Source organism: Xyrauchen texanus, chromosome 11 (assembly GCF_025860055.1).
Source record: "Xyrauchen texanus isolate HMW12.3.18 chromosome 11, RBS_HiC_50CHRs, whole genome shotgun sequence".
NCBI classification, from domain to species: Eukaryota; Metazoa; Chordata; class Actinopteri; order Cypriniformes; family Catostomidae; genus Xyrauchen; species Xyrauchen texanus.
Window position 1 is genome coordinate 643,485 of NC_068286.1, and position 17,500 is coordinate 660,984.

The 17,500-nt window shown below is 44.9% G+C and overlaps 1 protein-coding gene across 1 annotated transcript in view; it reads left to right on the plus strand.

Annotated features, from left to right (window-relative positions):
* LOC127651628 (calmodulin-regulated spectrin-associated protein 3-like) overlaps positions 1 to 14,465 on the plus strand; it is a 20,958-nt gene extending 6,493 nt beyond the window's left edge. Inside the window, 17 exon segments of the mRNA XM_052137560.1 lie at positions 199 to 339; positions 536 to 622; positions 4,217 to 4,249; positions 5,879 to 6,017; positions 6,226 to 6,365; positions 6,452 to 6,545; positions 6,621 to 6,672; positions 6,766 to 6,824; positions 7,262 to 7,292; positions 7,414 to 8,546; positions 8,549 to 9,288; positions 9,371 to 9,480; positions 9,865 to 10,166; positions 10,567 to 10,618; positions 10,730 to 10,848; positions 11,555 to 11,673; positions 11,758 to 14,465. Of these exon segments, the coding sequence (XP_051993520.1) occupies positions 199 to 339; positions 536 to 622; positions 4,217 to 4,249; positions 5,879 to 6,017; positions 6,226 to 6,365; positions 6,452 to 6,545; positions 6,621 to 6,672; positions 6,766 to 6,824; positions 7,262 to 7,292; positions 7,414 to 8,546; positions 8,549 to 9,288; positions 9,371 to 9,480; positions 9,865 to 10,166; positions 10,567 to 10,618; positions 10,730 to 10,848; positions 11,555 to 11,673; positions 11,758 to 12,102 (3,696 nt within the window). The 3' untranslated portion in view covers positions 12,103 to 14,465.
* Positions 14,466 to 17,500: the final 3,035 nt, after the last annotated feature.

Below are 17,500 nucleotides of genomic sequence, written 5' to 3' on the forward strand. Positions count from 1 at the left end.
TCCTTGAGAATATCTCGTTTGCTAAGTGCTTCTAACGGAACTCGTTATACAGTGGTTCCAACACTTTTCTGGAAAACCATCTGTCAATACCTTCTAAGCTATTTTACTTATTTCCTCACAAGACGTCTTAAGATTTCATCTGTCCATCTGGGATTTCATTGGCTGACAGATATTCCACTTTTCTCTGATTGGTTGTAGGGAGCCCATCTGGCGGTAATTGATGCGCTGATGTCACTCATTGCCATGGAAACAGTGGGTCGGGTCAAGATGGCGAAAGAGACTGATCAGTTTGGTGGCAACACGAGCTGGGAGAACTCTCTGCTGTTCTGGATCAATAAGGTTCATCTCGAGTCTTACGAGTCCTTCATCTAGAACTCAGATCCCAGATCTGCTGTCCTTAGAGGAGGTCACCTGATCCATCCGTGAAATCAAAGCAAAATCATGACAGTCTTTACAAAGCAGCACTGTATTGATATTCCTGTAACTGCTGTTTTCTTCTAGAAATGCAAATCCCTGCATGTGTGTGTGTTTACAGGTGAATCAGAAGTTGAGGGAACGTTCTAATGTTGAGGAGAACCAGAAACCGAACACCTGCACAGACCTGCAAGTCGTTCAGCCATCCGTGAGTAATTACATGCAAAAACACACAATCACACAGACTGTAAACATTACGATTCTTGGGGGTTTCAGATGCCACAGCAGCAGAACCTCTTGAGATCCTTCAGACATCCTTTAAAGGAGCCTCAAATAACATATTTATGAACTCATGGAACTTTAATATGAGTTTCAAGAGCGTTGAAGCCTTTTGTTATGATGGGTTCACAGGGGCGCTGTGGCTCAGTTGGTAGATCGGGTCGGCTACCAATCACAGGGTTGGTGGTTCGAATCCCGGCCAACATGGCTCCACATGCCGAAGTGTCCTTGGGCAAGACACTGAACCCCGAGTTGCTTCCAATGGCAGACTAGCACCTTACATGCAGCTCTGCCGCCATTGGTGTGTGAATGTGAGTGGGATGGGTGATTGGGACACAGTGTAAAGCGCTTTGGTAACCTCTAAGGTTAATACGGCTGGATCCAGCACCATTCCTGCTTCATGTTGGACTCCACTGCTACATGTCGCTGAATGATGATGACTAAATGCGGTCGATTGATGGACTATGATCGTGAAATGGAATGCATAGACTAACTATTGCCCACAAAAGCCTTCGTCGGCCAATTGACAGGGACACTTGCATCTATGTGAACCTCTACAATTAATCTAGATGGACTTCAAAGACTTTGGTCATTAATCTTACAGTTCAAACACAATTGATTTTTACTCACTGACACCTTAACACTTAGTTTAATAATTTTAAAACATGATTTTACCTATACATAATTAATATTTACATTACATTCATAATGTTAGCCAGAGGGAACTGGCCCCCACAGTGAGTCTGGTTTAGGGTTAGGGTGTGGTTAGTCAGAGGGAACTGGCCCCCACAGTGAGTCTGGTTTAGGGTTAGGGTGGGGTTAGTCAGAGAGGAACTGGCCCCCACAGTGAGTCTGGTTTAGGGTTAGGGTGGGGTTAGTCAGAGGGAACTGGCCCCCACAGTGAGTCTGGTTTAGGGTTAGGGTGGGGTTAGTCAGAGGGAACTGGCCCCACAGTGAGTCTGGTTTAGGGTTAGGGTGGGGTTAGTCAGAGGGAACTGGCCCCCACAGTGAGTCTGGTTTAGGGTTAGGGTGGGGTTAGTCAGAGGGAACTGGCCCCCACAGTGAGTCTGGTTTAGGGTTAGGGTGGGGTTAGTCAGAGGGGAACTGGCCCCACAGTGAGTCTGGTTTAGGGTTAGGGTGGGGTTAGTCAGAGGGGAACTGACCCCCACAGTGAGTCTGGTTTAGTGTTATGGTGGGGTAAGTCAGAGGGGAACTGGCCCCCACAGTGAGTCTGGTTTAGGGTTAGGGTGGGGTTAGTCAGAGGGGAACTGGCCCCCACAGTGAGTCTGGTTTAGTGTTATGGTGGGGTAAGTCAGAGGGGAACTGGCCCCACAGTGAGTCTGGTTTAGGGTTAGGGTGGGGTTAGTCAGAGGGGAACTGACCCCCACAGTGAGTCTGGTTTAGGGTTAGGGTGGGGTTAGTCAGAGGGGAACTGACCCCCACAGTGAGTCTGGTTTAGGGTTAGGGTGGGGTTAGTCAGAGGGAACTGGCCCCCACAGTGAGTCTGGTTTAGGGTTAGGGTGGGGTTAGTCAGAGGGAACTGGCCCCCACAGTGAGTCTGGTTTAGGGTTAGGGTGGGGTTAGTCAGAGGGAACTGGCCCCCACAGTGAGTCTGGTTTAGGGTTAGGGTGGGGTTAGTCAGAGGGGAACTGGCCCCACAGTGAGTCTGGTTTAGGGTTAGGGTGGGGTTAGTCAGAGGGAACTGGCCCCACAGTGAGTCTGGTTTAGGGTTAGGGTGGGGTTAGTCAGAGGGGAACTGACCCCCACAGTGAGTCTGGTTTAGTGTTATGGTGGGGTAAGTCAGAGGGAACTGGCCCCCACAGTGAGTCTGGTTTAGGGTTAGGGTGGGGTTAGTCAGAGGGAACTGGCCCCCACAGTGAGTCTGGTTTAGTGTTATGGTGGGGTAAGTCAGAGGGGAACTGGCCCCACAGTGAGTCTGGTTTAGGGTTAGGGTGGGGTTAGTCAGAGGGAACTGACCCCCACAGTGAGTCTGGTTTAGGGTTAGGGTGGGGTTAGTCAGAGGGAACTGGCCCCCACAGTGAGTCTGGTTTAGGGTTAGGGTGGGGTTAGTCAGAGGGAACTGACCCCCACAGTGAGTCTGGTTTAGGGTTAGGGTGGGGTTAGTCAGAGGGAACTGGCCCCCACAGTAAGACTGGTTTAGGGTTAGGGTGGGGTTAGTCAGAGGAGAACTGGCCCCCACAGTGAGTCTGGTTTAGGGTTAGGGTGGGGTTAGTCAGAGGAGAACTGGCCCCACAGTGAGTCTGGTTTAGGGTTAGGGTGGGGTTAGTCAGAGGGAACTGGCCCCACAGTGAGTCTGGTTTAGGGTTAGGGTGGGGTTAGTCAGAGGGAACTGGCCCCACAGTGAGTCTGGTTTAGGGTTAGGGTGGGGTTAGTCAGAGGGAACTGGCCCCCACAGTGAGTCTGGTTTAGGGTTAGGGTGGGGTTAGTCAGAGGGAACTGGCCCCCACAGTGAGTCTGGTTTAGGGTTAGGGTGGGGTTAGTCAGAGGGAACTGGCCCCCACAGTGAGTCTGGTTTAGGGTTAGGGTGGGGTTAGTCAGAGGGAACTGGCCCCACAGTGAGTCTGGTTTAGGGTTAGGGTGGGGTTAGTCAGAGGGAACTGGCCCCCACAGTGAGTCTGGTTTAGGGTTAGGGTGGGGTTAGTCAGAGGGAACTGGCCCCCACAGTGAGTCTGGTTTCTCCCAAGGTTATTTTTCTCCATTAATCTACATCTTATGGAGTTTTGTGTTCCTTGCCACAGTCAGCCTACAGCTTGCTCACTGGGGTTATTAACTCTTTCCCGCCAGCGTTTAAAAAAAAAAGTTGCCAGCCACCACCAGGGTTTTTGACGATTTTAGCAAAACTTTAATGGCCCATAGAATATTTAATTCCATGAATATATGAAGATGCTATATATTAAAATAAAGATCTGAGCCTCTGCTTTTAGGCAAATAAAAAACGATTTTATTTTATCTTCATTTGTTATTTTTAATGCCATTAAGGCATTAAAGGTAGGCTTTGTCAAAAACAACATTTCGGACAAAAAGCTGAGAAAAAGGCATTTCTATCTACATTTTGAGCTACATTCTCAAAACTCCACTTACGTTTAAGACGATCGCAGTGTGTTTCTTTGATCAAAGAGTTGCGTACTCTTTCAAAACATGCGTCGTGGTCTTTCTTATCAGTATTCCACCTAAAACACGGATACCAGGAAAATTCCGTGTTTGGCGGAAGCTTTTTCATAAAACCCAGAAAATTCCGTGTTTGGAAGGGAAAGAGTTAATATAATTATCATTTAATTATTTTTAAACCATTAAAATCAAATTTTGTCTAAATTACACAATGATGATTAATCGACTTTATGGACGTTGCAGTTTTTGTCGTCTGTTAATGCTGATGTTCTGTGAAGCTGCTTTGAAACGATGTGTGTTGTGAAAGGCGCTATACAAATAAAATTGAATTGAATTGAATTGAATTGAATTAATACTAACAGTCTTCTCTTATCTCTCTGTTCCTCTGGTTTAGTGTCCTCAGCGCTGGTACTGGAAACTGGTCCCTGTGAGTATTACACCTTCACACACAGTCTGTTTGAGACCTCAATAAACTCCTGTTGATGAGACAGAGGGAATGATTGGATGATATTGTTCAAAACCAAAATCTGGTTGTTTGATTACAGTTAATGTTAAAAGTATCACATGAAATAGTCTTTCTCAAAGGACATCCTTCCAATATGCAGCATGAAGGAGATGAACAAACTAAAGTCACAATGATCATGTTGTACATGAGCAGGATGGAGCCTAAACACAAGTGCCTTATTCTGATTGGTTAATGAGGATTGATGGGTAACCGTGTTAGGCCAAACAAGAACTTAGAGTAGCATAGAGAGTACAACGGCTTTTTCAGCCGTTCCAGAAGTATTTTTCCCCATTTGTTTTTCTATAGAGATTTCATAAAGTCCTCCATAGAAGAGCGGGAGTGGGCGGACGCTGCAGAGCTCTTTTGGCGCACTTTGTTGATCGAGATTCTCTGATTGGTGGATCTCTCTTTAGGATTATGGGTAGTGTAGTTTTGCACCAGGAATGCTGAAGTTGAAATAACGCAGACTGATATGTTCAACAGAAGCATGTACCATGGATTAGGAACCTCAGAGCTCACGGTAGGTCTGTCTTTAAAGGGTTATAATTTATTCTTAAAAATCCTTAATTCGCCTTCGGAGAAAAGGAACGATATTTTTACTTCCAGAACAGACTGTTTGACCCCTCCCATGTCAGCCAATAAGAGACAGGGGGGTGTGGGATTCCCTGCTTTGTCTCTGCCCATTTTTACTCCTGTTTGTCACGTGACTGTGTGAATCTGGTTGCCGTAGCGACGACCCCTTGGCATTTATGCTTGTGCTCTCTCTATCATACCGCACCAGCATGCCATCGCATTTTGTTTGAAGGAGTCGGGGAATAAACCTCCTGTGGTAACGTATCCGCCCGCCTCCTGTCGCCATAGCAACATCACCCACCCCTCTGCATGATGTCATCACTGTCCTGTCTTTGATTTCACTTCTCCAACATGTCTCAACAGGAAACACGTGTCTTTTAGAGCATAGAATTCAGTTTTTCTCCCAGTTTTACTCAAGTTTTAACTAGTTTACACTCACACACACACACTCACACACTAACACACACACACACACACATATATATATATATAAAACATTCTTATGTCCTTCACCTGTGAGCTGTGGCCCTGTCCTGCTGCCCTCTGTGTGTGTGTGTGTGTGTGTGTGTGTGTGTAATCATGTCTCTGTTGTACACACTGGCTGGCGTCTGCTGGTTTTGCTTCAGTTGTGTGTGTATGACTTGATTTTATGTGTGTGTTATAAGTACATTTGAACATCTCTCTGAGAGCGGCTTTTTCTGCACGCTTACATGCACTGAAGGATTGTGTGGATTGAACTGCACATTCACTGACAGTCCTGAAACGAACAGTGAATGAATCACTGATTCTATGAGTCGAAAGTGAATCTGATTCACTTCAATAGCAGTTTGTGTCACTTTTCCCTCACAACGTTCCTTTAACGTCCTTTTTTATTTTCTGAACATTTCTATTTCGCTTGCATCACAACTTGCCCTCTGACCCCTTGCTCTCTCTCTCTCTCTCTCTCTCTCTCTCTCTCTCTCTCTCTCTCTATCTCAGATCCGATACAGGAAGGATAAGGTTCAGTCTCTGCACACTCCAGTGTTTGTGTTGGTGTCTGGTGTGAAGGATCTGTCTAACGGTTGTGCCATCGCCGCAGCGGTTCACTTCTACTGTCCACAGATTCTGCCCTTAGAGGGTAAAATACACACACATATTTACATGCTATCTAAGATAAGCTAATTATAATTAGGCTAATGCGAACCTTAAATAGACACCTAAAGACATATATATATATATAAACTTTATTTATGGAAGCTGAAGACACCCTCAAATGGCCCCAAAGGGAGATTTTGTCAGATTCAGCTCAAGTTCACATCTATACATTTATAAATCTCTCTCTGTAGACGTGTGTTTAAAGGACACGATGTCTGTGACGGACAGTCTGTGCAATCTCCAGCTGATCAGAGAGTTCTGTGAAAGCCATTTGAAGAGCTGCTGCCCCCTACAGCTGGAGGACTTACTGTATGCCCCGCCCACTTTACAGGTGAACATGCTGTGCCCATTTTTTACTAAGTTTTTATTATGAAATTGTGAAATACTAAATACGATTTTTCTATTTTGACCCCAAAGCTGAACATCATGTGCTTCCTTTCTGAGCTGTTCGCCGCATTTGAAGTGCAGAAGCCAGATTTCGTCAAACCCCCCCACACACTGGACCTAACAGGTACAAAGATACCCATACATATAGAAACATCTAAACAAGTATGTGCGGTCTTTAAAAATGCATGTTTTTCTGCAGATGCGTCCGATCTGTTTGACTGCACGAGTCCCATCAGTGGCAACAGCAACAGGTGATGCATTCTCCAAACTCAAAGCGCATTCTCTACACATCATGTTAGCTTGTTAGCACACTCTTCATGCTAAGCTGTTTTTTTGTCTTGCAGTGGTTGTCCGTCTTTCCTTCTGAAGCAGCCATTCGGGCCTCAGTCCTCCTTGACGTCCGGTAAGCACATGCAGGAACATGACTGTGAAAATTGTGACCTAAAAAATGGTCCTGACTAAAAAGTATTTAAACATCTCTGCTCAAATGATGCTTGAGATTTTCTCAAAACAAACTACACTTTCCAAAGTCATTTTTGCTCTTTTAATCAACTGGTGCATGGTGCAGTGGATGAATGAATCAGTTGCTAGCAGAGTAACCACAGGTGGACTTCAGCACATGAACTATCAACAGGTTCCACTGATGTTTTGAACACTATGTCTATTGTTTTGCTTGAGAATACTTTCTTTAAAATAAATTACACTTAGTTTGATATTTTGGCCATTCATACTAATCCAAATGAAGGAAGTTATGATGTGAGGAAGGGGTTGCTTTTCCAGGGGTTGATTTGGAATAATGGCTGTGGTACTTGTGTAACTGTGTGAATTGTTGTTATGTAGAAGGACGAGGCTGGGGCAAAAAACAAATCAGGTATGTCTGTTTGAAATTGTCCTCATATTTCTCTTGTCATTTACTTTAATGTGTATATCAAACATCAGTCCACTCATGAAGCTCCAGAGATTTTCAGTCATTCTCACTTTCTTTGCCTCAGCCATCCTCTCTCTGCTGTGGCCTTCAGCATCCCATTCCCTCTGGACAGTGATGTTGATGTTGTCATGGGAAACCCTCTCTTTCGTTCTGTCAGCACTGACAGCCTCACCATGGTAACCAACCCGGGCCTTTACTCGCCCCCAGAGGATCTGAGCAAGCTTATTGGCCAGGCTCCGCTAGGGGAGTTGCCTACCATAGAGGAGGCATTACAGATCATTCATACAGTTCGTCCTGTGCACAATAAGCCTCGCCTGCGGCCAGAGGGAGCGCCGTCTGGCTTCTTTCTCCACTCCCCAGAGGAGGGTGGGCCCAGACTGAGCAGCTCTGCACCCTGTCGGTCAGGGATGATGTATCGGCCAATGGGAAGAGAGCCTGATAGCAGTGGAAACCGAGGTGGTGGCAAACATCAGCCTGTTGGTTCTCGAGGTGATGACTCAGTACTGCGTGATGGAAGTCTAGAGTCCAACACATCAGAAGACGTTCCCAAAACCTCCTCAAGCCCTGCCAATATCCCCATGTCTAGCCGAATGACAAATTTTGCAGAACGCAGGAGGAAGATTCCGGAATCTCCCAGTAATTCCAGGTCCCAGGACGTAGAGGAGCCATTCAGCCCAGTGGGGATGAGTCCTGTTGGGGTAGCAGAGGCGCAAGAGTTGGGGGCACGTCTGGAGGAGAAACGCAGAGCAATAGAAGCTCAGAAGAGACGAATTGAAGCCATCTTCACCAAGCATAGACAGAGACTTGGCAAGACTGCCTTCCTTCAGCTCCAGAAGAAACAAGGGGAAGAGGTGGAAGATGACAGTCCGACCCTCAGTCTGGACAAACGACTGACCCGAATGGAGCATCAGCTTCAACAGGAGGAGGACAAAGAGAAAGAGGAGGATAAGAAGATACAGGAGGAGGAGAAAGCGAAGGATGGGGAGCAAAAGAAGAGCACCAGTGATGTTGTAGATCCTCCCAAACTGGAGAAACAGGTGACCTTCTCTGTTGAATCAAAGAGAGATGAGGAGAAAGAGCCACCATTGGAGGAATACAATGAGGCGGTGGCTAAGCTGAGCTCCACCCTCCAGTCCCTACAGAAGGACATGCAGCGGCTTACGGAACAACAACAAAAGCTCATGGGAAAGAAACCACGAGTTCTCCAAAAAATACCCCCTTAAATAAGATGCCCCCCTCAAGTAAGGCACGGGTCAAACCCCCTGCCACACCCCCCCATCTTTCAAGAGACTCCACCCATATCATTTCACCCTCTGGATCTCCATCACGATCAAGACAACCTTCTGACACACCCAGATCCCCCAAAAGCTCTGCATCATCCACTCCACGCAAGTCATGTAATGCTGTTCCCAAGAGCCCCAAACGGCAGCGTCCCTCTCGCCCCACGGACCTCAGCTTCCAGCCTATCATGCGTGTCCTAACACCCCCACAGAATGTCGACATGCTCCCCCATCTGCGGCGTGTGTCTCCGAGCAAGTGTCAGGTGCAGACCTCATCTTCGTTACGGCTCGGAGGTCCATGCACACCACAAGACTCTTCACAGCAACCTGCTCCAGCCCAAGAGAGCACCTCTGAATCAGGCTCCAGCGAACATCACACCCCCATCTTCACCCTGGAGCTGGAGGCCGGACCTCCATCTGCACTCCCAGCTGAACTGTTAGGAGGTGGGTGCAGCTCAGGTGCCCCGTCTGAGTGTTCGTTTGAAAGTGATGTTCTCTTCAGCAGCGCTCCAGTGAAAGATGAGAGGAAGGAGACTGAGGGTGCGGGAACACTGGAGGACGACACAGATCTAGAACAAGGTCCAGAAATATTCTCATCCGATTCCATGAGTGACCAGACAGAGAGCGAGAGCCGAATGGGGCTCGATGTTTTCTTTAAGGTGTGTAAACGAGTTCATGTTGTTGGTTGATGGTGTGTGTGCGATTTTGTGGTTGTAATGGGGTACGTTTGTGTCTGTTCAGGAGCAGGGGCTCTCGGAAGAGGAAATGGCCCAGAAAAGAGCTCTGCTGCTGGAGCGACAGCAAAGACGAGCTCAAGAGATCAGGAGACGAAGAATAGACCCTGAGAATAGGCAAGAACACACACATTTATACACCCACACATATTATTACATAGGTCATTTTCTGAGTGCAATTGGTTAGTGTTTGTCTCACGCAACGTGATAGGTAAATCGAGGAAAATGAAAAGAGAGTCATCTTTGTCCAAAATGTTTATTGCAGAGTGTATTCTTGTTACCAATGCAGAGGAAAGTAGAGCAAGGTCCTGATAAGCATCCAATCATATTGAGGCTATAGGTGTTGTTTAGACAAAGGAGCAATGGAAATATACAAATGCAACATCTGGTGAGGTTCAGGCTATAATAATGGAAGTCAGATCTCCCCAAACCTATATTTAAACACACATCTGTTCTCAGGTGTAGCTCTTTGGGTTTACTGACATCTGCTTCTTCCTACAGTCAACAGTCTTCCTCAGATGACCTGCGACCTTCTCAGACTCCACCTCTTTCACAGTCGCTACCCACCACATCATACATCCCACCCCCTCCCTCTCAGGCCACGGCCCCTGGCACGCCCCAGCGGTGGGGAGCATTCACACGGGCTGAATATGAACACCGTCATCAGCTGAAGATCATGGCGGATCTAGAAAAGATTCTCAAACAGAAACCAGCAAAACACAGTGGCAAAAAACAACTTGCACACAAACCGCACAGCAACCATGAGCTAACTCGCACACTCTCGCCGGGGAAGAATAGAACAGGTAATCACATCACACACACACATCAGTCAAGCACACATCAAAGTACTTCAAGGTACAATGTGTCATCACCAGTGTGTTGTGGCACCAAATGGAATTTGCCTTAACCAATGGCGTGAGATTGTGGTGAGGTCAGTGATGAAGAAGCTTGTTACTGGAAATGTTACAATGTTTTGAAAACAATTAAAAATGTAGTTATGTTAGTAGCATCACTACTCTTAATGAGTTACTGCCCAACATAGGTTGGGACTACCAATAGAAGACAGGTGGATGGTTTGAAACTGGTTTGATAACAGTCATCATTTTTGCAGTTCCATTTGGTTCTGCTAACGGTGCAGAATTTACACACTGGACTAGAAGGTTTCACTTATGTGCCCTAACTCAGTTGTGTTGACTCTCTCAGCTTCAGCTAACCAGAAGGATGGTGGACCTCAACCAACTGATAAACCAGCAAGGTAGTGTACTGTACTCTTTAGATATATTTCAGACTGTCTTTCCTCCATACTGTTTTTGTCTTACTCTCTCTCTCTCTCTCTCTCTCTCTCTCTCTCTCCTCAACTCCAAAGCCAATCAAATTCACCCTCAAAGGTGATGTCATCAGGCCAGTTGGCCAATCAGAATAGAGAGAAAGACTGTGAAAATGGTCCCAACGTCTCGTCTCCAGCTTCAATCCCAGAATACACCGGTAAAGAGCTGTTACAGAATCATAATGAATACAATTGTGCAGTGTTGCTAAGCAGATCTGGTGTATAAGTGCAGAGTGAACAGTGGGTACTGATGCAGAAATAATACATGACTAGAAAAGTGAAGACTCTTGAGACAAACTTTGAATGATGACTTAACAACGCTTTTCTTGTAAGTTTACAACAGTTTGAAGTTTGGACTTTGAATGTTTGGTGGTTTCTAAGGTGTTCTAAGTGGTTGCTAGGCTGTTGCTATGTGGTTGCTAAGATTGTATGGGTGGTTGAGAAGACATTGCCTTAATGTAAGTCTTTGGTAATTTAGGAGATATTTGAATGTCCGCTACAGGAAAATTGTAAGTCTGATCGTTAATGGAGTCAGAACTGTCTGTAGGCCTGTGCCGAGTTCAGTGGATGTAGTTTTAAAACTCTAGTTACATTTACAAAGGGGTTAAATACTTTGAAAAAGCCCTCCCCCAAGATTGTACAATAATAGAATATGTCAAGGCAACAAAGTAATCATATGAAGTCATATTACACACTCCGGTGGTTTAACTACTGGACAGTTAAGATTCACTGTAGATGATGACAAGATGAAGAAACGGCACCCCCTACTGGCTGTGTAGTTAGCATCTCATTTGATCTGGTGTGTTCATCTCTGTAGCTCCAGTGATCTTTCACAGCTGAAAGTCTTTTTATCTTGTGTTTCAGGTCCTAAATTGTTTAAAGAACCCAGTTTTAAATCGAACAAGTTCATCATTCACAACGCACTCTCACGCTGCTGTCTTGCGGGCAAAGTCAACGAATCGCAGAAAAACAAGATTATAGAGGTGTGCCACTCTTTCTCTACAGTTGCTGCTCTATTAGTGTATGACATCACATGCTTCTGTACCTCACAGATCTTCTAATTCCAGGAGATGGAGAAGAGCTCGGCCAGTCACTTCCTGATTCTCCTGCGAGATTCTACTTGCCAGTTCCGTGCGGTCTACACTCTAGACAGCCAATCAGGGGAGCTGCAGCGGCTCTGTGGTGTTGGCCCACGTTTCATCTCCTCATCGGCCGTGGAGGCCATCTATAAATACAGCTCTGACAGGAAGCAGTTCAACACACTTCCATCTCGAACCCTGAGCATGAGTGTTGATGCCTTCACGATTCCCGCCCAGTTGTGGCATAGCAAGAAACATGGCACGCCCAAAAAAGCAGCCACACCCTCCAAAACAACCCCCTCCCATAGAAATAAACCACTCCCACCAAAATAAACTCCTCTCTACCTATATAATCCCTCCCCAATTAATATAAATCCCTCCCACAGAAATAAACCTCATCTGATCAAATCAACCTGATTTATCACTGAGATAAACCACTCCCACCAAAATAAACTCCTCCTACCTTTATTATCCCTGACCTGACTAAAACCCCACCCACAGAAATAAACCTGCTGACCAAAACAACCCTAAACTACTGAGATAAACCACGCCCTCCAAAATAAACTCCTCCTACCTATATATTATCCCTCCCCCAATTAAATAAATCCCTCCCACAGAAATAAACCCATCTGACCAAAATAACCGCTCATCCAAATAATCCCCTCCCAACAATAAAAAAGGATACTTCCCAAATAAACACATTTATATTAACGATTACCACTAAGTGCCATTCCTCAAAATACACACTTAACCAGCACAAATCCCAAATAATAAACTTAATAAACAACATGATCTGTAATGAAATGAACAGCATTTATCTGAAAGACTTCTTTTCATATTTTGTGACTGCATGAAGGCTGACCCAACAGTGATAACGCCCACAGACACGCCCTGAGCTCTTCAAGACCACACCCCCATTCTGCATGAACGTTTGGTACAGTGCTCATATAGAGCTCTTTCTGAACTCTGAATCTCAGATAACTGAAAACAACAGTGTGTAGGATTAGTACGGGACAATGCTGATTGGTCAGAGGGTGTCTCTATCTGGTCTCTGATTGGTTAAATGATTTTAGGTATTGGGGAGATTTCCTGCTTTGAACACTATTATATTACACACAGCCTTTACATTCCTCATGTTTCTGTTTCTCTTGTGTCGATTAAATGTTTTATGGATCTAAAGAGACTTTCACACATTGTGTGTGTGTGTGTGTGTGTGTGTGTGTGTGTGTGTGTGAGTGAGCGTGTGTGTGAGTGTGTGAGTGAGTGTGTGTGTGAGTGTGTGTGTGAGTGTGTGAAAGACCGAGTGTGTGTGTGAGTGTGTGTGTGAGTGAGCGTGTGTGTGAGTGTGTGAGAGACCGAGTGTGTGTGTGAGTGTGTGTGAGTGAGCGTGTGTGTGAGTGTGTGAGAGACCGAGTGTGTGTGTGAGTGTGTGTGAGTGAGCGTGTGTGTGAGTGTGTGAGAGACCGAGTGTGTGTGTGAGTGTGTGTGAGTGAGCGTGTGTGGGTGTGTGTGTGTGTGTGTGTGAGACTGAGTGTGAGTGTGTGTGTGTGAGAGTGTGTGTGTGGGTGTGTGTGTGTGTGTGTGTGAGACTGAGTGTGAGTGTGTGTGTGTGTGTGTGTGTGTGTGTTGAACAGAGTTCTGTGTGTTGAATGTGCATTAGTGTATCAGCTGCTGTGGGTCAGTGCAGCCTTTAGAAGCTGATCCAGAATCAGTATTGAAAGCCATTCAAGCTCCTTAATAATTAAAATGTTGGTGGTGTATTTACTCTGCTAGTGTGTGAGGTCAGTAGCTGCTCAGAGTAGTGCACGGAAATGAGTGACCCAAACAAACTATCCTGTTGCGTATCATGATGCAGAGTATCGGTTGTAAAAGCATTGTACTTTTTATTACCATGTCCATATAAACCCTCACTAAAGTCTTGTGTCAATACAGGTGATTAGGGCGCTGATGATGTCATCAGTGACACCTGCGTTACATCTGTTTCCTTGCGTCATAATTACCCACAAGTGTACCTGCTCGCTGTGTGTGTGTGTGTGTGTGTGTGTGTGTGTGTTTGTGTGAGACTGTCTGGTGATAAACATGTAGGTAAATAAAATTATTTCTAGCATTTCAATTCTGTATCTCTTCTGTTACGCATGAAATGTTTAGTATATTTTCTGTATATGTATGAAGGCAGTCAGTGGTGCTGAACATGTTTCTGAAGAGAATGTAAATGTTCCATCTCACATGTTCACATCTGAAACTCACAAATCAAAGAGCTTGATCGCATCTGATCAGTTTAATTCACACTTCTGTCGACAACACATCCATTATTTCATCTGAAGATGTGTTTGTTCATCTGCATTACTATAAGATATTCCTCTCCGATGTCAATAAGACATTCAGCAGATGTTTATGATCTATAGTGTTTGTAAATATGATCTTTTAAAGATGTTTAGCAGATATAATAATGTGATGATTTCAACACTGTTCAACAGACCTCTCGGAGACGCGCGTGCTGATCTCCCATTCCATGTGAGATCAGCTCCATCGATTACAACTTTTAAGTCTTATTTAAAAACTTATTTATTTTCTTTAGCTTTTGAATAATGTATGTCTGTTTTTTGTTGTATGACTTTCATGTTATTATTTTGTAAAGCACTTTGGGGCAACGTCTGTTGTTTAAAAATGTGCTATATAAATAAAGTTGCTTGCTTGGGAAATAACCAAAGGCCGTTTTACGTTCCCAAATGTTGATTTTATCAACCGAGATGATTCTAGATGCCTACAGGAGCGTGTGAAAACATGTAAATGTAATATTTAGTATCACTGCGGGTTTTTAAAATTATATTTACTGATTTTTTGTTAATTTGAATGTTTTTCATATTGTATGTAGTTTGAAACGTGTTAATTATGAATTATATAAGTCCAAAGGCGATACAGTGCTGGTGGCGAGAACGCTGATATTAATGGCTTTCACACGTTGTTGTTTGCATAGTTTTGTTTAATTCTTACAAAAGGTCTTTCGAATGATTGATTTGGTTCATTGGTTCTTGATTATGAGAAGAAATCACACTTGAAGAGCAGGATGAGAACAGTAGAATGAACGTAATCATTTTGAACACCCCTACAAAGGGCATGTACTGATTATAAATGAATTATTCGGTTCAGCTCTTACAAAATGAAAAAACAGTTTTCTTTATTTTCTCCTGTTCCTTAATGTACGTTTGTAATATTTGCATGCCATTATTTCACCTTAGGCAAGTTAAACCGCCCTGTTGTCAGGGGCCGTTCACTGACGGAGTGAGACACGCGCATTGACACCTTCCGTTGCATCAGCTAAAGCATGGCAGACACCCAGTGTCCTGATGGCTCCAGCGGGATCAGTACATGTTTTGGAGGGGGGTTTAGGCAGGTGTATTTCGGGGGGTGTGCGCAATGCAGCAGTGGGTTTGGGGTCTAGTGAAGGGGCCAGTGTGAGGATGGCAGGTTGAAGCTCTCGGCTGGTTTGGGAATGGTTGGAGGTTCTCTCTCGGTTAGCTTGAGGACGGTTGGAGGTTCTCTCTCGGCTGGTTTGGGAATGGTTGGAGGTTCTCTCTCGGTTAGCTTGAGGATGGTTGGAGGTTCTCTCTCGGTTAGCTTGAGGATGGTTGGAGGTTCTCTCTCGGTTAGCTTGAGGATGGTTGGAGGTTCTCTCTTGGTTAGCTTGAGGATGGTTGGAGGTTCTCTCTCGGTTAGCTTGAGGATGGTTGGAGGTTCTCTCTTGGTTAGCTTGAGGATGGTTGGAGGTTTACTGCAGGACGTTCAGACCCTCGGTGAAGAGCACTCCACCATAAGAGACATACACCAGAAGGTGAGACAACTTTCCAGCACACATACATCTCTGAGGTGTCTGTTTAAAGCTGAAGTATCTTTTTCTGTTAAAATACTTCTATCCCAGCTTAATGCATAGACAACTGTAACTACGCCATTCGTAGGTTAATTTTCTCAAACTGTAAACACTGTGTCTCTGTGGCACTATAAAAATAAGCATCTATTTTGAGCGACCCGTTTAGGCCTGCCCCAACATTGTTACTCAACCAATGGCGCAAGCTGGGGGTGGGACTGTGTCTTTGTGAGACCAATGCAGACGGGGGCATGTTTTGAAAGCATTGTTTATTTATTTGTGTTCCTTTGCAGAGAAAGATATTTTTCCAAAAACATTATGATTTTATGGCTATAAATGTTTGTCCCTCAGTCTGAACTCAACCTAATGAAATACATTTCCATAAAAATCCTACATTCACTGTGCATTATTGAGAATCACTGAGCGCCTCCCAACAGCTGATAAATGTGTCTTCCAGAGGCTTTATATGGAGTTATGATGAAAATAAGATGCATTTCAAACTGTTCTGAGACCAGTGCAGACAAACAGCACACTGGAGGTTAAGTCATGCACTAAATAGGGAGCAAGGGAGCATCCTATAGCTCTCCTATAACTGTTCTGAGACCAGTGCAGACAAACAGCACACTGGAGGTTAAGTCATGCACTAAATAGGGAGCAAGGGAGCATCCTATAGCTCTCCTATAACTGTTCTGAGACCAGTGCAGACAGACAGCACACTGGAGGTTAAGTCATGCACTAAATAGGGAGCAAGGGAGCATTCTATAGCTCTCCTATAACTGTTCTGAGACCAGTGCAGACAGACAGCACACTGGAGGTTAAGTCATGCACTAAATAGGGAGCAAGGGAGCATCCTATAGCTCTCTATGCAGTTAAGTGTGTTCACTCCTAAAATCTGATCAAAAGTTCAGTTTCAGGCTGCAGATGATGTTTGGATCACTCAACATGGGACAATGAAAGTTTGTAATGTTGGATTGGTTCATTGCTTACAACTTTTAAATGAAGGATTTTATGAAAAGTCTATCGAAACAATTAAGGGAAAATACTTCTGTAACCATGACAGCTGAAAAGTGTGCATGCACTGCTTGCACAGTGTGGCCAGAACGGGACCAGAACTGTATCAAAAGTGTGACGATGTTGATGTGCTCAACTGAAGATATGATGCCAATGGGCACGAGTTCAGTAAACATGAACATGTCTTCCAGTGGTTTAAGTGATGTCGCCATCTCGTTAAGTTCTGTAGTGTAATCTGGCGGTTCCATCAGGAGCGAGATTTCGGCAGCAGCTGTGGAAGTGATCTCAGCGGTCGGGATAATGGAGAGAAGTCCTCTTCATCCAGTAGCTTCTCAATGAGCTCCACCCAGAGTTTAAGGAGCTGTGATCTCTCCATCAAGCCCAGCAGAACCAGCCAAGTGGGTGAAGATCTAGCTCAGGGGTGAGGGTGGGCAATAGGTTCTCTCTTCATCTGACTGTTGGGGACTCCCTCGGTCTTTCGCCATCCGACTGGGGGAGGCACAACGAAAACCTGGGGAAATCCGCCCCCCAAACCCCCAAAAAAGTATGCTTTTTGATCGTGAGCGAATTCAAACGTGTTTGACGCATACGCATGACAACTGTTTTGTGAAGCTCTTAATAGTTAACGGCAGGCGCACAGACGAGGACTGTCCATGTGTCGAGAAAATATCCGACTGATGATGAAATTAGCATCATGCATACTGTGAGATCAGCAACGTGCACAACCGAAGTATACATGTTACATTTGAATGGCCAGTGCTGATGGAGCAATTTCACTCGTACTGAAATTAAATTTTGAAATCTAATTTGCATTAATGTAAATAAAGGCCAGTTTATAAAAGTTGAATCTTTCTC